This window comes from Centroberyx affinis, unplaced genomic scaffold (assembly GCF_046629955.1).
Source record: "Centroberyx affinis isolate AG114_WGS23_722 - 3 ecotype Tasmania unplaced genomic scaffold, CSIRO-AGI_Caff_v1 ptg001173l_1, whole genome shotgun sequence".
Taxonomy (NCBI): Eukaryota; Metazoa; Chordata; class Actinopteri; order Beryciformes; family Berycidae; genus Centroberyx; species Centroberyx affinis.
Window position 1 is genome coordinate 592,978 of NW_027279703.1, and position 27,979 is coordinate 620,956.

General features: G+C 43.8%; 1 protein-coding gene across 1 annotated transcript in view; it reads right to left on the reverse strand.

The window, feature by feature from the left end:
* The window catches only part of ephb2b (eph receptor B2b), a gene marked incomplete at its 5' end in the record, with an annotated part of 63,039 nt that extends 35,697 nt beyond the window's left edge, over positions 1–27,342 (reverse strand). The window contains one exon of the mRNA XM_071524292.1: positions 26,658–27,342. Coding sequence (XP_071380393.1) covers positions 26,658–27,342 — 685 coding nt within the window. The remainder of the gene's footprint in view (positions 1–26,657) is intronic.
* Positions 27,343–27,979: the final 637 nt, after the last annotated feature.

The following is a 27,979-nucleotide window of genomic DNA, read 5'->3' on the forward strand; positions in this document are numbered from 1 at the left end:
GTGGCATTCCCAAATAAAAACTGAAAAAACCTGAGAGACCGCGTCACTAAATATTAGTCTTGACATGTTTTTCTTCTTACATGATTGATGGGGGAAAAGGTTTCGGGTACCGAGCGAAACATGAGGCCTGAACATTCACACTGCCAGTCAACAGAGTCCATGAATGAGGCCCGGGCAACAGCTATGTGGGGAATTGGGAGCGAGACTCAACGACACAGTGAGGTCTATGGGAGTGGAGAGACCAGAGAGAGACACCAAAGGAAACAGCATAAAGAAGTAGTGCAGGGGGGAAGGAGAGAGAGGAGTAGCGTAGAGAGGAGATGGAAATAAAGAGACAGGAGGGGAGAGGCGGGGCTTATGATTAAGTGGAATGGCAGAGCTGGAGAGTTTTTGAGCCAAGGAATACAGTGTGTTGCTGTGCTGTGCCCACAAAGGATGTCCCGCAAAAGTATGCATACTGTGCACCGCCTTACGACACCGAATTTAAAATCTTGAGAATTAAATGAGAGATTGAAATTGATCAGCACCTATGAAGCCTCATGATGTTGTCCTGCAACTACAGTAGCTGTATTTGAATATTCTACATTAATTGTTGGTGGGCTAGAACTGGATCAAATAGTAGTTTTGTTTTGTCTTACATGGAGGACCAGTTGGGTGGGGCTTACTGCATCAAGACAATTCAGATAGTGTCAGGTAAGCTGTCACAGAAAAGCATACAGATATACAGTACAATACAGAATTGACGGTCAAATACATACCAGTCACCGTCTAAACTTTCTGCCACCGACTGTATTGTCCTGTGTGACAAAGCCCACCCATCTGGCACCCAAGTAGGCTAAAACAAACCACGAAAAATTCTTTGCAAAAACCATTTGATCCTCGTCTGGTGGTGGGCACAGCATTATATGTCTGGGCAGGCCTCTCTTCCCTGCTACGGTCATTATTTCGGGGAAATATTTGGGGAATTTCCACTTTTCTAACCGGACGACAGAGGTTGAGAGTTGAGAAGTTGCCTGGTGTCAGATGTAGAGAAGAAGAGAAGGAGAGAGCTGTGATTAAAAAACAGATCACAGCTTTGATTCCCTTCCTCCCTGCCTGCCCAGATTGCTGCTGTTGAGCTGTTTGATCATCATCCTGGCAGCCTCGCTCAACATGCTAAAGGCTGTTTTTTTTCGGATATTTCTTCCAACTTCAGATGTCCCTCTGGCAAGACGAGTTAATTACTGCAGGAATATTCATTGACAAGAGTTTTTCTGTTCCTCGTACTTCCTATATTTCAAAAAACACACCGCTATTAATATCATTAAACAAACATGCCACATTGTCCTATCAGATCTCCCGGGATTGGGACAAATGATGAAAAGTCACACAGAAACATTTTAATGGAATTTATAAACACTTCAGACTCAATCTGGTGGCAGCTGTGTCAAAAGGTCCAGATCACCTCAAATTGGTTCCAGACACACGGCAGACACAGTCTTAAAATCTTATTTTTGTAAAAACAAGTGAAAAATTCCGCCAATGGGGTGAAATAGTTTAGTTTCCAATGCAGTTTGACTTGTATTGTAAGACTCAGTGTTAGATCACTTAAATCTAGTGTTGAGTCTTAAAAATCAATATTAGATTTGCACTTAAATGACTTGTTAAGATGGACATTTTTTGCAGTGGGGAGCCCTAACCCCTCTCCCCTGCAGTCCAAACCGCCACCCCCTTCTCTCTGACTATGTTTATGACTTTTAATAACATACAATGACATAAAGGATTTAATTAGGGGCCTTTGCTAGACTCACTGAATAAAAATAGTACTGTGAGAGCTGTGAGAGGTGAGGTGCTGCGCCAGGGTGCTAGTCGGTTTTTACAGCAGGTAATTTGCTGGTTGTTTCAAAGGTTTCCTGAATATTACAGCCAGGGAGATTTATAGCACTTTGAAGAGGAGACCTGCAGCTAAAACCATCTGAATCCACAGAAGAGTGTGTGTGCGTGCATGCGCATGTGTGTGTGTGTGAGAGAGAGAGAGTGAGAGCGAGAGAGGGAGAGAGAGAGGGAGAGAGAGAGAGAGAGAGAGAGAGAGAGATACACACAGACAGAGAGAGAAAGGCAGGGAGTGTGTTGTTTTCAGCTGATGTGGCCAGCCATGCTACTGGAAACACTTCTGAGCTGATTCTGGCTCTGCAGTCCCACACACACACACACACACACACACACACACACACACACACACACACACACACACACACACACACTAACACAGAGCCCAAACAAAGACTGGGTGTTTGACATTTCCATCATGGCCGCCTGGGCAGTGCTATACGGTGTGTGGCCACAGCCAGGGAATCAGCTGGCTGATACTAGCTAATCCAGCCAAAGGCACGTCTATTGAGAAAAAAAAAAAACATGATCTGTTCCACCATCCCCAGCCCCCCCCCCAACCCAGCCACCCCCCCACACACACCCATCCAGCCTCCCTTCATCCGCCGTCTCCCTGCTACCCCACCCGACAGAGAGGCTCTTTGTCCAGCGGTCTGGGGCACCACAGCAATAACGGTATGCTCCCCCCCTCCTCCTCCTCCTCCTCCTCCTACCCCCCCTCTTTCCCTGTTTCCCCCTTTCCTCCTTTTCAGGCTCAAATCCACCCTCCCCCAAAATTGCTGCATTTAATGAAAGCACCATTAAAGAAGAGACAAGGGAGAGAAAGACAGACAAGGTGTGTGTGGTGTTGGGGGTGTGAAAGAGAAAAAGGCCGGAGGGGGAAAAAACATCAGAGGTGCAAGGTTTTGTGAGCACAGCAGAAAAAAGTGCTGAAAGCGGTGAAAATGGGAAGCGTCAGAGGGATTCTGTGTGCATGGACGCTGGGTATTTTCCGGTATCCCATTGTGACCAAATAGGCCGTTACAGTAAGCAATATACAAATTTGGGCCAGTGTTTGCACCGGTGCCACCTGCAAAAACAATTCAGATTAATCATTGGCAGGCACTGATCAGCTGTTATCCATTAATGAGGGCATATCATGAAGAGAGGAGTTTGTTTACAAGGTATACCACTGTTCCCATGAGAGGAGCAAATTAGATTAGGAAAACCTGTTAGCTTTTGCAGTAGCTTGCCAGCACTTATTACTCCTGCCTTCCCGCAACCACAGCTACAGCCTCAGACCATCAACCTTTAAACTGGCCACATCTGAAAGGAGTGTAACCGTGTGAAAAGACAGTTGTGGCCACAGGTTAACCAGAGGAGAGCAGACACGAGTTGTGGCACACTGTCTGATCAAGCCAGCTTGTGCCCACCCCCCCACCCCACCCCCCTCTGTCTCAGCTCTTCCATGGGGAACACTAGCTAGCACTGTTTGCAACACAGGGTCCCCGCAATTCAATTAGGAACGCAGCCCTCCTCGCCGTCTAATTCAATCAGGGCTGTGTGAAAGCTATTAGACAACTGGCATTCGCTTCACCCCACACACACTGGCACACAAATGAGATATTCATTTCTCCCTCTAGGTTTCCGTGTCTGGTGCAATTAACAGGTCTGGGACTCTGTGTGGCTCCTCACACCGTAGGGCAGGACAGTGCCAGTGTGTGAGGCTGACCATCGATGATCTACTTGCCGTAAATCAGGCCACTCTCAAAACTCAAGGATAGGACAGGGACATTTAAAAGGGCTCTATCCTAGAACGTTCTTACCTGAAGGTCATCATTTACAAAATATAGAGGATCCAGTCTAAAAGTATCATGAATAAAGAACTTAACTTAGGCTGTTTAGATAGGATGCTTTTCTCTCATGCTCAAACGCAAAGCGCAGCCAGTAGCGGAGAAAATGAAACAAAACAAGAGAAAGCTAGTCCAAAACAGAGGATGTGGGTACGGATACATGAGGTCTTCTTAGAGACAACAGAGCATGGAAAGTTTTATCTTCTCGTCCAAGAGCTCCGCCTAGATACTGCTTGTTTCAAGGGCTGTATACACACTGACATAACGCGCCCACATCCTAGAAACAAGGGGCATAGTTTGGAGGAGACGCACGTCTGCCGCGACCAAACCATTGAAACCAACTGAAAAAAGGCAGAGGCACATTTGTGGCCTTACCCGTTGTTTGTATGTTTCTAAAGCACCATAATTCATTCTAATTTTATGCAACTAGTCACTTTAATCATTAGGTGTCACTTTTTACTCCTTGCATTGCCCTCCGTGGCAAATCCCACACTCCAACATGGGTAAAACAAACGCGTAAAAACTGGATCTGAGCGGCTGGAAGACAGTCGCTCAAATCAGCAGCCAGCCCACTAATGATGTGATCTGTCCGAGCCGCGGGAACACCATGCATGCATGTTCACTGGTCCGGACATCCTGTGAATGTGCATTCATGTGCAAACATGTTCCTGTGTACGTTAGAGCTGTATGTGTGTCTATATATATTTGTGTATTATCCTGTGTATGTGTATGGGTATGGGCTTGTGTGTGTGTGTGCAGTGGGGGGGGGGGGGGGCATTTGGGAGGTGACTCTTGCTCTAAGCTGCATCTCCTCTGCAGTTGTCACAGAGCTCTCAGCCCCAATCCTCCCAGCAGGCTCCGCTGAGACAGATTAGGAGCCAAAGTGAGCGGGAGATTAGCTGGAAATGTGGGACACCTGGGAAATGAGCTCTGAGGGCGCAGGCTTAAAGGACACACACACACATGTACAGTACACACACAGGAACTCAAAACACACACAAACAGGACACGTTGCATGCATATACACTCAAACACAGGACAGTAACACTCACACACACACACACACACAGGACATTTCATACAGACACACAAACATACATATATATATATATATATACATATATACACACACAGGACATTTGACTGACACACACACACACACAGAGAGGACACTCTGCATCATACACACACATACAGGACACTCATAACACACATGACACTCAAAACAGATACCGGACACCTTGAGCAGACAGACACACACATACACACACACACACGCAGCTCCTGTCATTGACACCCATCTTCTCCCCTTACACATACATCAACATATAAATAAGCACTGAGACAATAATGAGGGAAGCTGTTAATAAACAACCTTTGGCCGCTGTCCAGAGGACAATTTAAAGCTCATACTGTTGGGATTTAATCCCACATATAGGTGTCACATACACAAGGCTCACCATCACAAGGACAGAAGGTAATGTGTAACACTGTCCAGAATGTCAATGGCAGCTAAAAATATTCCTTAAGGGAAATAATTGTCATGTAACAACTGGTGTAAATTAATTTCCCATAAATTGACCTCATTATCTCCTTAACTCGGTTCATATGTAACACCAGCAAACAGCATAGCATACATACACTGTGAGATCTGAGCACACACACACACACACACACACACACGCAAATTGTACATGTACTGTATACATAGGGCTGCATAATCATGGCAAAATGTATTATTTTGCTAAATCTTGTGATCACAGTTATTAATCACGATTATTTGTCTCAGATTCAGGATTCAAAATTATTCCATAGTACTGTTGCACCTTCACATGCAGTATATTCTCATTTTTTCACTTTTTCAGGGCAGTACTCTCAAAGTCTACAAATTTATGCAAAGACTTGTTTTCACGCTTACTGTCTTGCTTTTATTCCGGTCCTTGTTTACAAAATTCCCAAAAATAAATAACTTTAATACTTTTGGGTGCAGCTACAACCCTAAGGCAAACTTTGCACAAAATCTGAATTTGTTTGTTGTCATCTGGTTTAAACCCAAAGTATCTCCAAACGACAGACGATGATCCACTTTTAGCAACTAAAACAACATTTTCACATTCAGACATGGGAGGAAAAAAGGATTTTCCTCTCTAAGATTCCGGGCCGATCCATTCTTTTCCACATTGCTCGTCACTATTCTACAAATGGTCTATGTAAGGTTTCTCTTTGTCTCAATATCACCAAATTGCACAATTATTAATCGTGGAAACAAACTTGTGATATATGATTATCTACGATTAATTGTGCAGCCCTATGTATACACACACTAAAGGAAGGATAATAGCCCTTGTTTGCAAAGTATTGCACACACAAACATACATGTACACAACAAGCATTGTGTGTGTGTGTGTGTGTGTGTGTTTGCGTGTGTGTGCGTGTATGTGGCACATACACGTACAAACGTACATGCACAGACATACACAGACACATACGCACACACAAACACACTCCAACACACACGCAGCGAACCATCCCAAACACTTCTCGAACACTCAGACGGTCTGGAGATAGTGCGTCATTCCCATGTGGCAAACGTTAGTTTCTTAATTCAAACAACACCCCCGGAGTGGTCCTCTGTTCGAGACCGCAGCGCTCTCATGATGATCATCAGGTCATAAATACCAGAGAAAAAAAATCAGTGAAAACTATCTTAACCACAGTATTTCCATACTGTCTGATAACTACCATCTGTCAATAGAGGAGGAAACAGAGATGAAAGGGGAGTATCACTGGAGCCTGCATACAGCACAGTAATAACGTCTGGAATTTTCACTGCACTCTTTTTTCCCTCTCTCCCACTTTTTTTCAGCCCAGAGAAAAAAGGGCATAAATGTGGAATGGCGAAATTACAGGCATCTGAGCCGACACATATACACACAGGGTAAAAGTCTGAACAAGGTTGGGGGGGTGGGGTGGGGGGGATAAAGCGGAAAGGGTCATTTCATGGAGGCAGATCACTTGACAGCTTGCTCTCCGGAGAATGTGGGGGTCCAATCAGGTTGCTGGTGGACCCCATCGGTACACAGGGCTGCAGATGGCTGGGGTGTGGCATTAGGCAGGCCCCTGTGTAGGCATTAATCTCCATTTAAGATCGCTTGTCAGCCTTGTGCATCCACACCGTATTACAGCTACCTACATCGTATTCCATTATTTGAAATGATAGATCATTACCGCACCTAGAAAAATGCCACTTAATGTACATAATCGGACATAATTTGAAATTATAGCATGGTCTTCCATAATCTGACCATCGAATAAGCCTGTGTTCAGATGGGATGACTATTTCAGTCAAATTCTTGCATAACTTGGCGGAACTTACCAGTGTGTAAACATAGCGTTCAGTGGTTACAAAATAATTCAAATTAATTCAACTCAATAATTCAATGTATCTATTAAGAATTAATTGCTTTGTGACTTAAATTGAGGATGGCTTGGTTATAACAAATCACATCACATTATGTATAATGATGGCAAATCAGTGTAATTATACAATAACAAAGCCTTGACTATGTTTTATGTATAATGTGTAGGCACCCACCACCCCACCTTCATACTAACACAGAGACCAGCACAATCATACCAGCTCTATCACAAATTTTCTGCTTGGAGTGATTTCTCCTGTCTTTGTGAGACTTCATGCTGTTGCATAAAGCTCGTCTCTACCAGACAAAGACAGCATGGCTTCAGTTAACATTGCATGCGACCAGAAACCTCCGACAGAGAACTTTCACTGTCATGTGACACCAAGCATCAGTTACTGTGCTGCTAGTGTTACAGTGATTCCTGATGGTGGGAAGAAGGGAAAAAAAACAAAACAACAACAACACTGTTCTCTTCTTGTACGAGTGCTTGAATGGGCGTAGACTGTTTGGAATTTGAGACAGAAGAAACAGGTAGGAAATGAGGAGACCAAGGAGAGATCAGATGTCAGAATGTTAAGCTGTCATTGTTGAGGCAAACAAAAGGATGTGAGCAGCCACCACCCACCCTCACCCTCATCCCCATGGGAACAGGTCACCTGCTGCACCGCAGGATGCACCGAATAACACAGCATCACTGGCAACACCCGATCAGAAGACACCCGACCATACAGTAGGTGCAGTGATGAGTCGCTGCCTTGGGAAACATCACATTTCCCTCCTGGGAACATACGGCCCTACACACACATACATTCCATTCCACACATACTGTACACCACAACTCTCTAAACCTATGATTCATAGGTTTATTTTTAAGGCGTGTGCGCGCAGGGCTGTGTTTACAGTACATGGTCTCTTGGACACACAGATCGATGTGTCTGAAGTCTTTATGAGTTTTGACTGGGGCTGTCAGTGCCTCGGCCTCCAAAACCCCCAAATGCGCCCTTTTCTCAAGGACAGCTAGTTGCTAGGGCAACAGGAGCCATTGCCATGTAAGGCAGCTCACCGCTCCGTTCCGCAGGCTGCACCCGGAGCTCACAGCACCGATCACAGCCTCAGACTGCTGATGACAGTGGGAGGAGGTGGAGGAAATGGGGATAGGTGTAGGTGGAGGAGGAGGATGAGGGGTGGAGAAGGTAAAGAGGAAGGAAGGAGGGAGAAATGACCTCAGCGACCCACTGAAGACATCCAGCATTTCTGTGTGGATTTCACATGATTGTCCTGGACGAGATAAGAAGTAATACAGAATGAAGCTCACAGCTCAGGCCATGAAATAAACAACCCAATGCTGTCATTAAAGTCGCTGCAATGTTTTGGAGCTTGCGGGTATTTGTAAAATATCATCAGTTTCATGTTGATTTCAATCTTCCCTATCTGGCTCAACAGCCGGCATTTTAGCATGACACTGCGCTGCACACAATAGCTCGACCAGTTGGTATCCTGGCCAATATAGGTGAGAGGCATGCAGAATCCAATTTCCAGAATCCAAACAAAGGCAGCAAGCGCCGGCAGCTCCGAGCTCGGTGACAGAGGCTCCCCAAGGTGCAGTCTAGCTGACGGACAGGTGGCATAAAGGGGCTGCGTGTTGTCCGTCAGTAGGGACAAGGGGGGGGGGGGGGCGATACAGGGGAGGGAGCAGGGGAGTAAGAAAGGAGGGGGGAGGGAGGGGGCAGGAGGGAGGGGGTGGCATTGCAAGGAGCAGCTGGTACTGAATCCTGTCACTGTCCCCGTGTAACCCTCCAGCGCGCGCACACACACACACACACACACACACACACACACACACACACACACAGGACAGACCGAGACAGGCACACACACAGACAAATGTATACACACACACACACACACACGCAACCATGCAGGGACACCTCAAACAAAGGACAAAAGATAAACATTACCCTGAGCTAGACTGAGTATCATGTTCATAGGCTGGATTTCATATCTCCAGCCATCTCTCCCTTGAGTGTATTTATTAGAGATTACATCAATTCTTCTGACCACAAGCATTTAATGAGGCAGCAGGGAGTCTGAGTGAATTCTATTATCCATCTGATCTACAACAGAAAAAAACAACAGCTGCATCTGCATTTTGCACGCATGCATGCATGCATCCAGACACACACAAACACACACACACATATAGAATGTAAAAGATATTCTGTGCTTCACTTATGATAAAGGTTTAGTACTGAGATTGTAATGCTTTGATACACACCACACACAGTACATTAAAACAGATGGAAGCTTCCTCACCTATACCCTGTTTATCACAGCATATCACAGAAAATCAACATATATCTTATATTAACCTGACAGAGTTTTTTGAAAAACATAAAATAGGATTCATGGTCTAACAACTCTGAGAAATGCAGAAAAACATTTGAGCACTTGTAAGCCTCTATAACTAAAAGAAGGTAAAAGTGTGCTATTCATGCAGTGGATATATTCCCTGATCATGTGACCTAGATCTTGCTTGCTTGCCAAAATGTACGTTAAAAAGCATTTTAAATTGATGCCAAAACAAGCCAGGCAAGAGTTAAACTGCCAAAACAAGATTTCACCTGGTATCAAGACTTAAAAAAAATGCTGTGTGATTAAAGTACAGAGTGAAGGATGTGCACACACACGCATACACACGCACGCACGCACGCACGCACGCACGCACGCACGCACGCACGCACACACGCACACACACACACACACACACACACACACACACACACACACACACACACACACACTACCTCCTCCCTGTGCCATTACACCTGCGCCTGAAAGGGCCAGTATTGTTGGGAGGAGCTTCATTTGAAGGCTCTAATGGCTGCTATTTAGAGGTGGAATATATTAAATAGCCCAATCACGGCTGCGGAGTGAGGTGGTGGCCCCAGCAAATTTATACTGAGTGAATAGATCGACTAATTAGCCTTTAAATATGTCATTGATTCATCTAAAACAAGGGATCCCTGAGCTATTCATGTGCCTGCTCTGCGTCTTCCTCCCCTCCATGACTACATCCTTAACCCTGTTACAGGAGGGGCTTGGCTGGCTGGTCTCCCTTCCATTTGTCCTAATCAATGGAGGCTGTTCAGCCCAGACCCGGGGGGTCAGTGAAATTAAGTACCCAGCTCACACAGAGAGGGATTGGGCCAGTGCTGGGGCAAGAGGAAGACAGACAAGCCCTCTGTTACCTTGGCAACTCCATTGCTGCCTAGTTTCTCCGGTCTACTCCTTCTTGTCCAACTCTTCCCCTTGTTGGGATGGTTTGTGCCAAAATGGCTGCTCTGTGAGGACAATGACACTGGAGCACCGCGGGCAATAACAGAAAAAACGGTTTATGGAAATGTAAATGAGAATATGTTCTGAGTCAGCTTGCCTGGTTGAATAAGGGTTAATAAGGGAATAAGGGAACACAGCCTATAGAAAACAATAATGTATATTTTGTAGCTTCTCCCAGCAAAGAATTAACAGTGTCATAGCAGGTGTGGCTGTGGGAGATTTCCCTCCACTCCTGACTTCTGACAGTTTTCATCGTATTTAGAGAAACATATTTATTTGTTTATGGTCAATACATTGACACAGCTGAGCAGTAACAGATAAGTTATGCATAACACCAACGCAAACATATCAACTTTGCTGTGTGTGCAGTTAAATCATCTTTCACCAGGGACACAAACCAAATTCCCAAAGGAATGGAGAGCTCCTTACAAACAAAATACATTGATTAAATTCCAAGTATTGATTTAGACACGCACAGCATTGACACAAATAATAAATTATTCCTTGCTGCTGCGGATGCTTTTATACCGCCTTGGTACATTTTCAGATACTGCAGAGAATCACAAATAAATTTGATAATTTTATTCATTTTTCACAGAACAATGAAATTAGAGAGTCAGGAGGCACAGAGGGCAGGTGATTGTCTCTTTAGCAGTTGAAGTTTACTTCAGGCCTTTCTCAAGTCATGCAGGATAATAGAGCTGAACTCGAACTGAACTGAAAAATTGAAATGGCAATATGAACTTCTGCAATTTCCAAATTTCCAGAGGCTTCAATTAATTTCTTAAGAGAGAGTTGCGTCCAAAATGGATTTCTAAACAAGCTGTTTCAGAGCTCCGGGTAATCTTTGGTCCATGAATCAAGTACAATATTGGTGAAAACCTTTCATCATACTCAAACTCAGTAAATCCTGCACACTGACATCTAGTTTTCTTTTAACAAAATTACTTTTCTTTAAACAATTTTAAAGTCCTACAAAACTTGTGATGATATGAATTGCAATTTAAATCGCAATTGCAATATTCTATCAATTAATCACAAATCAAATGTCAATATCTTTCACAAGATGAGTAATATTTCCAAAGGGATATGTGTAGAGAAAGACAGTGAGTGGTGATTGGAGGGTAACCAAAGGTTTTCCCATCCCCCCACCAAGTGTCACCCCATGGCAAAACATCTCTGGTGAGTCCTGTCTGTCAATCATCCTCAGATAGACTGGATTAGTCTCATGACTAAAATGCACGAGTCACACATGTCACAAACTTATACATATATAATGCAACCCACCTAGCCTCAAGGCATAGCTTCCCCCTTGGCACGGCTCGGCACATTCCAGCACAACATACCTGACATATCCATACAGGTCGGTACGTATCTCATCTCCCACGTTAATGCTGACGTGCTGAAAAGGTCATTGTAAAAATATAATGTAGATGGCTGTACTTCCCGGGGATAGCCTACTGTATTCCTTGTGAGAGATGTCTGTGTCATGTGTGGCATCGACACTATCTGTCTGTCCGCTCTGTACACTGGCATTTTAGAGCAGAGGAGGGCAGATGGGAGCTATTCAGAGATGAGTCATGACATCCTCGACACACACAGACACACATACATACTGTAAATACGCACACCTCACTGCCAGCCTGTTTTCAAAATCCTGTTCCGTGGCCGTGAAAGGTCACTAAATTTAAGTCGCCGTTATAGAACTTCAGGCAATTTGGAATGAGCGAGGGCCTGCGACAGGGGGACTGACAGATTAGTCTTGGGTTCCTGGAGGCAGCAGGATTATCCCAAGGAGACTGGTGGGGGTCGAGTCAGTTGCACTCACAGACTAAAATCCCTATCCGGAGCAGACTTGGATCCAATACAATTTGCAAAAGATTCCTTGCGTGTGTTTTTACCTGGTTGGAATACCAGATGCATGGGGTTTGCAACCAATTCAATAAGCGCCAGAAATTCTAAACTATGAAAGTACATTTTGAATACATTCCTGTAAATGAGCACTTGAGCTGACACTATCCTAACGGTCCTGTTTTGTAAAACCCTGCTCAACCTGCTCCAAGCAGGTTAAAACAAACGGTAAGAGTCATTTGCAAATATTACTGTGAGAAAAGAGGAGGGGCGCAGACATGGAGCCTTGGTACGCTGCATGGCACTTTGATGAGGAAATGGGAAGGGCATCCATCCAAGACCCACGATTTGTGGACTTCTGCCAGCCACCTCAACCAGAGACGTAAGCAATGAGTCTAGAATAAGGAAAATCCCACTTGTAGTCCTCAGTGGTGATTTGTATAGGTTCTTTCCTCAGATTTCATCAGAAGCCTTTGATCAGCATGTCAGAATTTGAATACCCGAAGCCCAGTCTAACTGGCATGATAAGGGGATTTTGAGTGCCCTGGCATCCCTGTAATTCCCTCCTTCACATTCACTGTCAAAGTGGTTGTTTTAAGAATAACATTAACATCTTAACGCATCTAAATACTGCTCCAATATCAACAGACCACATATTTGATTAGATTACTCCCGCACTGCAATAACAAATCAAGTACAGACACAGACGCGTTTTTGAGGATCTATCTGCCCTTGGGCTGCTATGCTTTTCTACTGAGAAGACCTATTAAGAAAGTGTTCTAGAGGGCAGTACCAGGGGCCTCCTGAGAGGTCAAATACCTTCTTATCAGCACGCTAACAGGTTCTGGCTCGACAAGCTCAATTAGCCAGCGCTTAGTGCCGTGTATGAGGAGACCACGTTCTCAGCACGAGGCCCATATCAGCAGAACCAGGGAGATGACAGACAAGCCGGGTCCACAAAGGCCCGATTGTGGCAGTCCCTGGAAGGTCGGTGAATGGGCAAAGAGGGAGGAAGGACTTGTTCTCAGGGGTATGGTGATATGGATGATAGGAATCTCCCAGCCAAATGACAATACGGCTGTAGAAAGTCTTTCGGATGAATTACTTCCACTGAGGTCAAAATCCTGAAATGAGCATAATAGAGGCGAGTGTAGATAAATGAGTTTCAAATGAAAGATTGTTTTGCTGAAATGGATGAGGATACATTTTGGTGTTTCCAGACATCGACAAGGTTGTTGAGTGCAAAAAGTCTCCTCCGTCATACGCACTCACCCACTCCCATACACACACACAGAGACCATACTTATTTAACTGACGCATTTAACTGACAAGGCCAGACAGCTTGCAGCAGTCCTTTGACACGGCAGCTGTGTTTTTGGAAGAGCAAAAAGACAACTAGTGAGGTGTTCAGGCATGTAACTCTCTACTGTTTTGATACAACAGCAGCAGTATTCCTGGATCTCAGCTGCCTAGAATAGCATAGCAATAATGGTTGATGCCCATCCCTCTTGCAACACTACACTGACAGATAACGAAGCATGATCTCAATCACAGCCAGTCATTCAGTCTAATGGGAAGCCTGCCTGCTGGCATGCTGTCCACACAGATGGAATTTGAGCCATCTTTTGCCAAGCTTTCATTGGCCTTTTTCCCCATTGCCACACATTAATACCAGTGAAGTACAACACTGTAAACGATCCATACTCAATCATGCTGCTAGCAGACCCAGTTGGTTCTGGTAATCTCACAGCTTTGCACCGTGTCTAGATAAAACATCTCCTGACTGCCTTGAGAGCACACATAGACCCTCAACGCTGTGAAAAAAAATTAACAAAATCCACGGTTTAATATGAACTCATATATGAATCACCGCATAGAAGAGACATGTGTACTCATGTTGCCAAGAGACCATCATGTATTCATTAGAGGAATTAGTAGCTAGGCGTAAACAGCCAATGCAATAAACCCAAGGTATGTTATGTCTGCCTCCGATAAGAACGCGTGGCTCGGTCTTCTTCCTCCTGCAGCCTGAAGACAAAGAGTGCAGAAGAAAACTACTTAACTCCACGCAATCTGTTGAAATAGGTCATTATGGGAGAAGCATGCCGTAAATGCGCCGCGTCCCCAAATCAATACGTGAAATGCTATATTTAGTAAGAAGGTCACGAGGAGGAGTTATCGAGGCTGTACAGGGAATGAGTGACATCACCGCATCAGTGCTGTGCTTGAGTTGAGCCTGCTTATTTTAGATGCAGATGACTTCCAAATGTCTTCTCCAGTGAAGGCTTCTCTCCATGGAGAGTGCGATATCCCTTACGGCGGCTGAAAATGTCACATTCTGTTCAGTGACAATGTCATGCGACTGCCCTCCAAGGTGCCACTCTGAGACAATGCACACCAGACACTGTAATCAAACATTTGTGCATTGTGGGGCATTAATATTCCAATGGATTCAATGATATGGGTAAACACGCATATGGAGACTCAGCAGAGCAGAGCAGAAGTTTAATCTTCTTAGCATCTTTTGTTTTCTTACTGCTGAGTGCTGTTTGCATCTCATTTCTAGATATAATTTTAGACATTGCTTTCAGGGCCTGAGCATCTCAATATCCGAGTATCTCTGGCATCAAAGCCACCATCAAAGCCCACCATTAACCCTGGATAACAGCACCATGCTGTGCTTGTATATGTATATGTGTGTTTGTATGTCCACCTTCATTAGCTGTAGTTATGACAACGATGGTAACCCCAGCACCACAACAGTGTGCACAGCTAAGTTAGCGCTGTGAGGTTAAACCACTTGATCTTATTGCTGGGTTACAGCACTGACACTGTCTTTTGGTTACATATGTTGATGGCAACCAAAGTGGGTTATGTTCTCAAATCCTTTACTTAAGTAAAAATAGCAATACCGTAATGGAGAAATACTACATTAAAAGGAAACATCTCCATTTAAAATTGTACTACTTAAGTTAAAGTGTAGAAGTATTAGCAGTAAAATGTACTTAAGTAAAAGAACTAATTCTGAAGAACGGTCCCTTTCAGAGTGTTAAATTACTGATGCATTAACCTGTAAGAAGTATTTTAATGTTGTAGGTCTAATTGCTGCATATACTGTTGTGTAGTTTAAACTCTAACAATGCAACATATTTTATGAGCTTTGTATGTTTTGCATGTAAAACCTTATTCTGCAAAGTAATTACAACCATCAGATAAATGTAGTGCAGTAAAAAAATACAATAATTACCTCTGAAATGTAAAAGTATACAGTCTCACAAAATGGAAATACTCAAGTAAAGCGTCAGTACCTCACAACTGTACAAAAGTATAGTACTTGTGTAAATGTTACTTCCCACCTCTGGTTATGACACATATTCCAACGTGACACTAATATGATGATACAACATAAACTTTTCTTATTCCTCTCTGTCTTCATGGTGCTGCTGATAACCTTAAACTGTTCCGATTCATAGCTCACTGTAAAGAGAGACGAATCCACTCCCTGCCAAGTGCATAACATCATGTAGTGTGGTTTTTCGAGACACATATATCATGATCTCTTCCTCCAAGACTCTTCACCTCCCTTCCTCCCTTCTGTCTCTCTCTCATTCCCTCTCTCTTATTCCAACTGTATCTCTCTCCCTCTGAGCTGACTAGTCCTGCGTTTTGGATTCCGCCAAAATCCTAAGCCATCGTCATCATTTTGAAGCGTTGCGCGGTGAAGAAGCTAAGACAAGGGGAGAGGAGAATCAAAACAGCCTCATTAATAACCGAGACTAATGTATTCCAGACGGTTCTTTAAGCCTGTTACTTCACAGAGAAGAGATGCCCGTCCTGTGAGGGGAAGCAGCGGTAGCCCTGGTGTGTCGAGACGGTGCCATACAGAGTTGGTTGGCAGGGTGGAAAGAAAACAACCCGCACATGAAAATGCACAGATCTCTCCCCACCTACACCCCCCCCCCCCTACCCCCCGAATAACTCCGTGGAGACCACACAGCCTTGAGATGACCACAATAAACCAGAACACTGGTCCCAGCACGAAGTGAGCATTTCCCAGGCGTCAATACACTGCGAGGCCAATCCAGGCTTTGTAGTAAACACTGGAGGGTGGTTAATGTCTGGCCCGGAGGAGCTGTGTACGTGATTTTTTGTTTAGCCTGAGTCAGTTCTGTCTCACTATTTCTGTGCCTCTCTCTCTCTCTCCCTCCCTCAGTCCCTTTTGGTCTCTCCTCTTATTACATACAGAGGGCCTTTTTATCTAAAGCGCCGTGCAGTTCAGTGAGTGCAAAAATTTACAGTATGGTTTGACTAAATAGGAAATCAACCCCTGACCCTCGAAGTGTTGGTGCGCAGAAGTCTTTAGGGCTCTTGATTCTTCAAGTCCACAATCTCAAGATATAATGTAGTTCCATACGAAGGAGACTTCACTGTATAGGTTGGTGAAAATCCATTATTTCTAAGTATTGGGTTTAAGTATTGACAAGAAAAAGAGAGAAGGCGAGGCACCATATAGAGATATTGATCTGTTTCTTAGTTGAGTGTATCAGCAAACTTTTCTATAGGTGTTCTGGGAAGACTATTCACTATTCACTATGTGCAGAATAGATTTTACAGTGTGTGGAATTAGCAGGGACTTGTTGAGTCTTGAATTACTTGGAATTAACAGGCTATACTTCAATCTAATGAATAAAATGAAGCAGTAATTACTGTCTAATTTTCAAACATGATGGGGACACTAAAACACTGTAATATCCCAGCACTGTACTTTAACTCATGCTGTGAAGTGCACAGGAAGCAATTGTTATTTTTCCACACAAAGCAAAACAGAGCAGTCTTCTCATTAGCCTGTTGTTTTCAGTCTCACCTCCTCCTTCTCCATATGAATTCAGTATAAACAGAGAATCCCTAAAGGCTTTACAGTATAAACTGTGGGAAAATAACACTAATCGCAACGCAAAGACCTAGAGCAGGAAGGGAAAGACGAGGAGGAAAGAGGGAAAATGGTGAGATTATTCTCACTCATAAACCACAGACACATAGTGCTGGTGGAAATATTCTAACTGACTAGATAAGGATTAGCCTGGTGGATTGTGCTATGCCTTTCATCTTTCAAAGCGTGGTATCCTTTAGATGAACCCAATTCTTTACAAGAGTTATAAGAATAAAAAAAAACGTGTTGAGCCGTACCTTTCAACCTAGAGCTTGGGATTTCCACAGGGGAGTGGAACAGCTCATTATATTGAGTAATTTCTTTGCTTAGCAGCTGCCCAAGGGGATGTAAAAAAGTTTTAACATCCAGAAAATTCTGTAACTAGCCAATTTACACAGCCGAGCTGTCCCCTGCAGCAAATGAAAAGCAATCCCCCTCAACCAGGTTTCAACAATTAAACCAGGCCAATAGAGCCAACATTGTTTTCCTGCCCAGCATCAAGTACACGCATCCTGCACAATTACTGTCTTAATTGAGTGCTGTAATAAACAAGCAGAAGTAGGCAGTGAGAATATTAAACACTGCAAACAATACAAAACACAGTAAACTATGTGATGACAACTAACTAAATAAATATACATCTTGAAAAAACCTAACTGCAGATTACTCATTACATTTCTCTAAAATATAGAGGAATATAGATGACTCAGTCTGTAAAGTGTTATCATTTTGTCAATCAAGGCCTTAAGAGTAGGTGCCAACTTTTCTAAAATGGTGGATATCTCTTAAGGAATGACAACCTTCATATATAGTGAATGACATGTGCAATGTCTAGTATGTCTAATGAACAAATATTATTTACCTGTAATCACTGAGCACAACACAGTGAGGTGGAATGTGACTAACACGCAGGGAGTAATCTGGCAAAGCAAACAGAGTGTAATCCTACAGTGGTGACTTCCTCAAGTGATAGGGGAGAGCTTAACTTTGCAGTGGAGGGGCTTTAGACGCGTGTGTTCAATTTCAAACTCAAACACCGCTCGGAAACCTCCCGGGGAGGATGATGACAGAAAACTTTGCTATGCCAGTCCAACTTTTGAGTTTACATTAGCCAATGAATTTCTAAACATTTCAGAATTAAATCCCAAAGAAAAATAAACCTCAATATAAACTGCTTGATTTGGTTGTTGTTTTTGTTCAAACACTGCAGAGGCCCCAACGGATAGATAAAGCTTGTGTGGACACAGTCACCTCACAGGGATTCACTGGGGTTACCGGAGATGTTGCCCTTGAATCCAAGGATACTTTTCGTTCGTTGTTTTTTTTGTTATTCAGTGCTCAGGCATCGGAATTAACTCTTAATTGAACGCGCTCATTGTGTTTTCCTTTGAGAACAGCTGGGTGTACTTTCATAATCAGAAACACTTTGATTGCCAAGTAATTAAAAGCACAGGAATTTGTCTTTGTGCCATTGCCAGAGAGACATATTGACGACTCACAGAGATTCACAGTACATGCTGACTCGCAAGGTACAAGGAGAAGTGGAGCTCTCACAGTGCAATGCGCAGTGCAGAACATACCAAGAACCAGCAGACAATGTAGTGAATGTAGAGCAGCAGCAGTAAATGTAGATTTTTAATTTACATTTCTGCTATCTCTGTATCCACACCATATTCATAGTACTGTTTGAATGTAGAAGAGGAGAAGAGTACAACTTTATCATCCAAATGCCAATAGTACAGCACAGGCAGCCCTGCTATATGGTGAAAATACTCTATCTCCAAAAATGTAATCTTTAAAGGATAACAGCCTTATTTTTAGGTTGACAACGGCACATTTTTTAAATTATGCAATGTGTTTTCAAGGAGTTGCATAAGCCCAAGGGTCACACAATCCTCTGAGCACACAGAGGACCAAGTAATCCCTCAGTTGAAGTCGAAACATCTAAAATCACCAAAAGCTGGAGTTAGTACGTTTTCACTCAACAACAGCGATATGCTCTCTGTATGATGTCTTCCTTTTATGCTGCTCTCCAAACGAGAAGAGCTCTCATGGTTATTACTGCAGTATGTCAGTGGGCAGTGAGGCATATAACGCTGATAACAGGGCAAACGAAAGAAAACCAAGCTCTTAATGTGTGTCTCTCTATATCTCTCTCTCTCCCTTCGTCTCTCCCTCGATCTATCGTCCCATCTGTCTGCTTCACCGTTGCAGCCGTTAAATCTTTAAACACCTGAAGTTTAACGGGGGAGAGATCTTTGTCGGAGGGTGATGTTGCTTATTTTAGAGTCCATTACACTGTAGTTTTGGAGTGATGAAATGCCTATCTTCTGTGTCACTACACTAATACCAACTCAAAGTTAAGGCCATTATAGACTGCAGCCACAGTTACATAAGTCGATATCAAAGTAAAAACAAAGTAAAGAATTGTCAAATAATTCAAATGAACTGAATAATGGATTGTATAATTACCACATTCTTTGTCTTTTCTACTCTCTTGCAGGCAATGTTAAGGGACTGGGACACATATAATAATAATGTAATAATAATAATAATGTAATAATGTAATGTAATAACATATACAGGTTGCGTATACATGCCACAACAGTAAGCACCTTTATGTATAGAGTAATGCTACCACATCAATGATGTTCCATGAGATTGAATGACAGTCCTGTGTGAAACAGAATCTAGACTCTACCCTTCAGACTTTTAGTGAATGACCAAGGGGTTAACTGTGTGTGAACAACTGTGCTCATCTCTGGGACGCTAAGGCCACAAAACACACGTGGCACATCCCACCAATGTCAGGAATGGACTTGCTTTCTCTCTGCTCTCACTTTCAGAATAGCTCTAATGTAGGTCAACTGCGCGCAACACAAGACACAACAATTTTCTCTCATTGTTGACCGAGTTCTAATACATCACTGGAAAACAGGGTCACTGATACTCGAGAGGGATTCCTGTCTTTAACAGTGGACGCTCTTGTTTCTCATCTTTTTTTTTTTTCTTTTTTTTTTGTTTTCAGGCAGATGCTCGATCCATCAGTCTCCCTTGCGCTTAGCTGATAGAGCAAGAGTGAATCCTCTAACAGGACAAGAGTCGAGGACATCTGAGCGAGCACATGGGGGATGTTCTGAAAAAGGCCTTGGCCATGTCCCTGATGAGAAAAGAGAGGCACATACTGAATGATCTCTATATATTGTGCAGCTCTCCCGGTGCCAGGTTGGCCTGTACAAATGGAATTTATCATTAGGGTTGGGGTTCGAAAGCATTGTATCGAATCTGAATCCAGTATCGAATGTGCTTATCGAATCCAAATCCAAATATACATAATACGAATTGTACTTTCTCATTTAGCCAACTTCACCTAAAGAAATTGCTGCAATAGCTGCGTAGCACCATGTTGAACCTACCCGAAGATGAACTGGTTGCACCGGCAGTTTGAGGCGGAGTACTCGTCGTCAAGTTGTCAAAATGCTGCACTCCTTTACTTTGATTTGATGCTGCATAGGTAAATGTTTAAGCATAGCGTTGCGAGGACCTTACCGCAAATATGGCATTTCAATCTGAGGTGATCTGCGATGTTCAGTCAGTCCAGTAAACAAACTGGGGAGTTAGCGCGCACTCGTATTATATCATTAGTTGCAGACAGCAGTTGTAGAAGACAGAAGAGAAAAAAAAGATTCAATAAGAGATTCGTTTGACTCAGAGCTTAACGAATCCGGGTATCTGACCAACTTGGAACAGGTTCCAAAATAGAACAGCCTAAAGGAACCCAACCCTATTTATCATGACCCAAACCATAAGGTCTCGGGGTCGTCACCCAGCTGTGCTCTCACGCAGGACCACCAGAAAGCTGTCTGTGGCCAAGAGGCCACTGGTCTAGAGGGGCTCAGGCTGAGACATGGATAGGTGTCGCAAGTAAGAAACCAGGCCCCCCTGCAGCAACTAGATCAGACGACCAAGGAAGAGTGAAAAAAAGAGAGACCGAGTTATCAGAGGTGGTACCGCCCCAACTTGGGATTCCAGAGATGGTGTGGGATAAGGAGGACCTTGTGCAGGCTGCAACGCCATATGGAGCAGAAACCAACACGCGCAAGGACATATGGAAAAAGTTTACACGCTTAACAGGCCGTGATCTTTGAGTTCAGGGAGATTCGCAGACATCTCAGCTCGCGTTATCACATTCGCGTGTGATGAATGTGCTGTGAGAACGAAGATGATAAACTGCATGTGTGTGGGGGAAAATATACATTGTGTTCCTTCATGTGCATATGATTTCATAAGGGAGTACATACAGTATGTGTTTGTGCATAATAATGCATGATTTTGTGTACTCACTGTAAGGTAGTGTATAAAAATAGTGTGTTTAATTTCCATTTTTCTCTCTTGCAAGACACTTTCCTTTCCCTCTTCCCTCCCTTCTCTTTCTCTGTTTTTTTCCTAGATCTCTTTCTTTCTCTCTCTCTTTCTGTCCTGCTGTTTGGATATGTGTAGGGTGCAGGAACTGACACAGACAGAGAGAAAGAGACAGGCAGACAGAAACAAGCACCTGGCCATGCTGAAATCCCATCACAGTGGGGAGGAGGGAATAAAGCCTCCTGACTGTTCCCTGGGGCCTCTGCGGACAGGCTGACATGTCTCAGAGCTCCCATGTCCCCCCCGTGCTGTTATAACATCCCATGCTGCATACAGACCAATCTGGGCTGAGAGACTACAACTACTGAACACACATCACAGACGTTTTATTGGCTCAAAATAAAAAGATCAGTAATGGAAATTAAGTGATGTTGTCTATGATGCTGAAATTAAGTGATGTTGCTTATGATGCTATTTAACAGGCAAATTTTGCAGTAATGAACATCTGTTCAGGCACTAATGTGTATTCCTTATGCTTACTAAAAGGCTCGTAACAGCAGCCGTAGCTGCCATCAATCTAAGAGAATAAGTATGGCTTTCACTATAATGTGATATTGTGTGAATGTCTATAGTGTGTAGACATTCTGTGGGCGTTTTGTTTGGCTCTCTCTCTCTCTCTCTCTCTCTGTCTCTCTCTCTCTCTCTCTCTCCAATACAAACCTTCCTTCATGTGTCTTTGTTTGCACATGCAATGCAGCAAAAGCCTTGAGGGGGTGTGTTTGTTTTGTTTTGCTTTGCGTCTTGTTCCAGCACAGAGGACAGTCATCCAGCCATCAGCATGGCTGTTCCCCGCGTGCGCTGTTAGTCAATTAGAGCTGCCATTAAAGACAGAGGCACCCAGGGAAATAAAGGCAGCGGCGTGGATTTGTCTGTGCTACGCTGATTTCCACCCTTAAACCCTCTCTAGACGAAGAGACTGCAATAATTGGGATTCTGACAGTGGGTTAGGGGGACTCATTTCCTGGCTCACAGATCCCCCTCCTCCCCTCCTCTTTTCCATGCAATCATGTCTATCCAAGCCCAGCGCCAACCTTTGCGCTCGATCCCCACTAACACCATTTATCTACTATTACATTTGGCTGAAGAATTACTGAAGCTCTCCTCCTTAATCTACTTGCTCTGGGTGTGCAATTGCATGAGCCTGCCTTCCAAGCAGCTCTACCCACCGCTAACGCAGACCTCACCAACAGACTGATACACTTTTAAAAGAAGCACTAGTGCTGTTTCCCAATTCTCCACGCTGTGACCTAGAATGCTCATCATTCATGTGACTTACAGTTCACTATGGGGCTAGTTGTGTGTGTGTGTGTGTGTGTGTGTGTGTGTGTGTGTCTGTGTGTTCAGGAGTACACACAGGAATTTGCTCTCTTCATTACATATCTGAATTAAGGATGGACTGAATTGAGAACAGTGTGACAGCTTGTGAGTGTGTAGGTGTGTTGTGTGAGTTTATCTGTGTAAAACAGAACTAGGTGTGATGATATGTTCATTTTTAAGAAACCAACATTCTACTAGCCTGTTGATCTTTAACTGTACTGTAACTATACTGTCACTAACCAAATATTGAACCTATATTAATATGATCGCTTGTGCTTTACTTCTACATAAGAATGTGTGTATCAATGTTAACAAGTACAGACACAACATACAGAAGGGTGATACAGTATGTTTCAATGTCTGTCACCTTCTCTAAGAATTCTTCTCAGGTAACACCGTAATTGGTTTCACTGTCAAAATGCCTTGTGTTTCACGCTGTGATTTCCATTGCATGTCAGTGGGAGAGCATGTAGTGCATGTAACAGTCTCCCTTTTATTCACCACATTCGACTGTCACGCTGTACTTGGTGTTATGTGTTGACTGTTCTTAGCCGCAGGGCCAAGCAAACTATGGTGCTTGTTTTACGACGATGGTTAGCTCCCCCCTCCCCCACCCCACCCCAAATACGCTCATTAACAAAAACCAATACATGAATGAAACTGTTACTATCACTGTGACTGTTTGTCTGCATCTGAACTTCCACTGCTCCATAATGCGAGCCACACTCCCACAGTCGGGACCCTTCAACTCACAATGGCATGGGGTTAGATGATCAGATTACAGTGAAAAAACACACATGGGCATTGTTAAGGGAGTTTGCATTTCCACCCGTGAACATGGCTCTCATTGTGCCCCGCTGAAGAGAGTGCTTTTCATTTTGGAGTGAACGGCAAGGGCAAACAGGACCCCATGTGTCTCTGTGGTGCACCATCTCCTCAAGGCTCTGAGGGGAAATAAGATCTCTCTTTTCAGGGCCGTCTCTGCTGAAAGACCCTGGTGTGGTTCGTTCGCTCCCAGCGCTTCTTGGAGAGGAAACTTAATCTCACTAGTAAGACAATTGCAGAGAAAAAGGCCTCAGCAATTTGAGTTTAAGCACCCCCTTCTATTGTCAATATTTTGACAGATTTCATGTCAGCATAATTATTTGTCGGGATCCCTGCCAAGGATTTAATTGTTACATGCGTAATTACACGTTTTGTTGCAGAGATGTTGGAACAAAGTGTCGGTTGCGTTATTAATATTACAGTACAAATAGTCTCTTTCATCTTGGCTGCTTTATGCTGTCTCTGTGGCTCCATAATCTAGCTATGAAACAGGATATCTTACAAACCCTCAGAGGGCATCTCTCAGAAATCAATTCATTACCCCATAACATCGGCAGGCAAAGGCGCATCTTTCATAAATCAATTCATTAGCCAACTTCTGGCAGTTGAAAGGCAGGCACTGACCACAGATTCAAGCGGTGGTATCAACTTTCAGTGTTGAGGAAGATGAATAGAGTGCAGACCAATTGGTGGCAGCCTTCCATCAAAAAGGGCTTCTGAACAATGGTCTAACCACAGAGTAATAGCCTTTTTTAACTTTAATGGTTTTATTTTCTTTTTTGGTAAGATACACACTTCCAACCCTGTTTGAGTCTCATAACTATTGTATGGAGCCATAAAATCCATCTCCCTGCAAAGGATTTTGCTGCATGCCACAGATCCACTCTCAGATAATGCATCCTTCTCATAAAGCTTTAATAGTCCACTCAGTGTGTCTATGTGATCAGCGAAGACATAGTGACACTGAGAAGAACTGTCAAAATCGGCTCTCTATGCTGGTGTTTGTGTATGTGTGTGTTTGTGTGTGTGTTTCTGTCTGTGTCTCTACAGAATCTATGAGGCCTTGCAGAGCTCAGGCAAACATCTTTCACTACAGCAAGGGGAGCTGATGAAGATGAAAGCATGCGGTCAATGAAGCTTTTCTTCAGGGGGAACCTTGGGTAGCCAGCCACTGTCAGTAAGGAGAAAAAAAATAGCAGCGTGGCCAGGACTAGAAGGTGAAACGCTACATTTTGTATGTGAAACACTCTCATGCCCAGCGCTGTGAGGATAGCGATGGATCAACACGCTTTCCCAGTTGAGCGGACAGCATTTAATTGCATAATCCCGTTTAACACAAAAACACCATGACTGAGGACACCCCTGAGATGTTCCAATCCACCACACGCAGTGAATTACATGTAGGTCAAAAAACAAGCAGATTTGTGTAATTATGCGGGGGTGTGGATTTAGAGCGGCGTGCTACAGCAGAGTAGCAATCTTGACGCGTCTCTTATTGGCCTGTATTCCTTAAGGACGAACCAGTGCCTGTCCTCATTAGTAGTCATTGAATAGGCCTGGCAGTGTTTGCAAGGCAGCACCCATCACTTGTCTCCCCTCCCAGCGCCGACACTGGGGGATGTGTGGTAATTACAGGCAGGCGTATGAGAGAGGCAGCAACACACCGATCTGAAATGCAGGTGGGTGGTTTGTTGTGCCGGGCTGTATCAGCATGGCTCCAGTCTGCAGGCTGCAGACTGTCACGCTGTTCCCAATGATCAGGATCTCTAAGCACATCGAGCGAATACCACCTACCAGAACGCGAACAGGGCATGGCACAGGTAAATGGCGGGTACATTGATGTTCTGAAAAGGCAAATCGATTTGCCTGTGAGGATTCCTGTTGCAGCAAATCAAAAGGAAAGGAAAATGTAGGCAATTTTGAAAAGTATGCTCTTCATCCTCATAGGTGGAAGAATGGATTGTACCAAAAAGAGAACAGCGCTGAAAACAGATATGCAACTACTATGTGTTATTTTCTGTGCATTTTTCCCTTAAGCATGTTCAGTTCAGTTAAATATGCACAGCAAGGTAAAAGCTGCTCCCTAGGGAGAGCTTGAAATCTTTTTATATCCTTTTTTGACCTGCAAAAACATTCAAATAAGGGAAAAACTTTGAAAAACATTATTAAATGTATTACATTCACATATCCTTCTTATGAAAAAACATTACACCCTTAAGGTAAAGTGCATTTAATGGAATTCTTTTCATCCAGTAACAGAATGGAAGTTTAACATTACATCTGCTACATGGAGCGGGGTAGGGAACGTAATAAATAACTTTGTGAAAGAGAAAACTCGTCCAGCTATGACAAGCCCCTGTGACTGGAGTCCAAACACCTGTGATAAGGCACTCCCCTCCTTTTACGACAGCTTAGAAGAAACAAACTATAAATGTTCAACAATCACACACTTCAAAAGGCAGCAATATATCTTCAGATCAAACCCCAGCTAGAACTGTCATGTGAAGTGATATTCAGCAGTGTATTCCTATTGGAAAATGTACAGTAAGGAGTGATGATCATTCACATGGAAATATGGTGCTGGCTCCAAATGAATAACTGTCGTTGAATGTGCATCCCATCATCTTTTTCAGTACATAGCCGTATATCACCTACTTGTATTGCTAGTTCAATGGGAATAAATGCTGTAGATCCCTGCAACAGCTTAGAATGGAGAGCGCTCTGACAGACAAAAGCACCGTATGGATTGGATGCTTTAGTGTTTGGATTACTCTATTATGAAGGCAGAACTGACGGGTAAATTGAGCCCAGCGGATTTGATGAAAACATCAGGGTAATAATAAGAGCAGACCTTACCTCTACACACAGTCCCATTTTCCACAGCCTCGTTCCCAGCCTTGCACATGCAGCGGCCGATAGGTACCATCCATTCTCCGTCGCCATTACAGTACAGCTTGATGGGCACGTCCACCTCCTCGGCGTTGGGGATGCAAACGCCCCTCGCCGCCACCAGGGAAGTGCTCTCTGCCCCCGACAACGTCTCCTGGAACAGCGCCCCGTTGGTGATGATACGGGGGCACTTCCGGTAGAAGACGCGCACGGCGATGAGCGACATGCAGCCGCCGTAGTCCTGGAAGGCCAGGTAGAAGCCGTTGCGCGACACCGGGCCGAAGCTCCGCACCTCGGTGTTGATCTTCATCACTCTGCCCCCGAGGTCCACCTGGGAGAAACTCTCGTCTGCCGCGATGGTGTCCACCTTGATCCAGGGGTTCTCCATCCAAGCCGGGGAGGTCCTGGTGGCCGTGTCGGAGTCCGATTCATAGTAATACAGGTTGAACGTCTCTTTGCAGGAGCCCGGCACGTTGGGGATGCTACTGCAGTCCCTCACCGAGAACTTCATCTCCACGTGGATCCGCTGCGCACCGCGGCGCCGGATGTACTTTGTCCGGACCCAGTTGTTCTGATTGTTGTCGAAAACATTGCAGACCTGGTAAGTACGAATGGTGTTCATGTTTTCATCGTAACCGCTCACCTCCTCCCACTGTTGGCCAAGGACAGAGACAGAAACCAGTCAGTCTACACAATACTGTTCAATATACCATACACAATATGTAACACACATATATTTGTAGCAATTGTGATTTGGAAATTAGTTTTAGTTCAATATATAACATATCACAGAAATATCAGAAAATTCCACTAATCTGCTAATTCTGGCATCCAGATCAATTTTTCACAAATGACAACCTTGACAAGGATCTGGGCTTATGCACAAAATTTGTGAAGAGCGTTTGGAAAGTGAGGCACATGGTTAGCAGAACCATTCAGTTAATTGCAATTCAATCAGCTGTAAAGCAGTAAATGCTCCAAGTGTTTTCTGCAAATGTAAACTATGAAGAAGCCCACGCTGATACCCATTTTGCAGAAATAATAAGTATGTTTACATGCACACCAATACTTAGATTACTGGGAGTAATCTTCTTAAAGCAATATTTCAATTACAACGATTACATGGTTTGAAGAAACGTGATTTCTCTAATAACCCAGTTTACATGGATTCATTTCATAATTGGTCTATATGTCTAAAGGAACAAATCTAAGAACCAGCTTTCCCAGCACATCCTCTACTTTCTTGCCTTCGTATATTTTGAAAAAAAAAAACCATAAGAAATCTGACT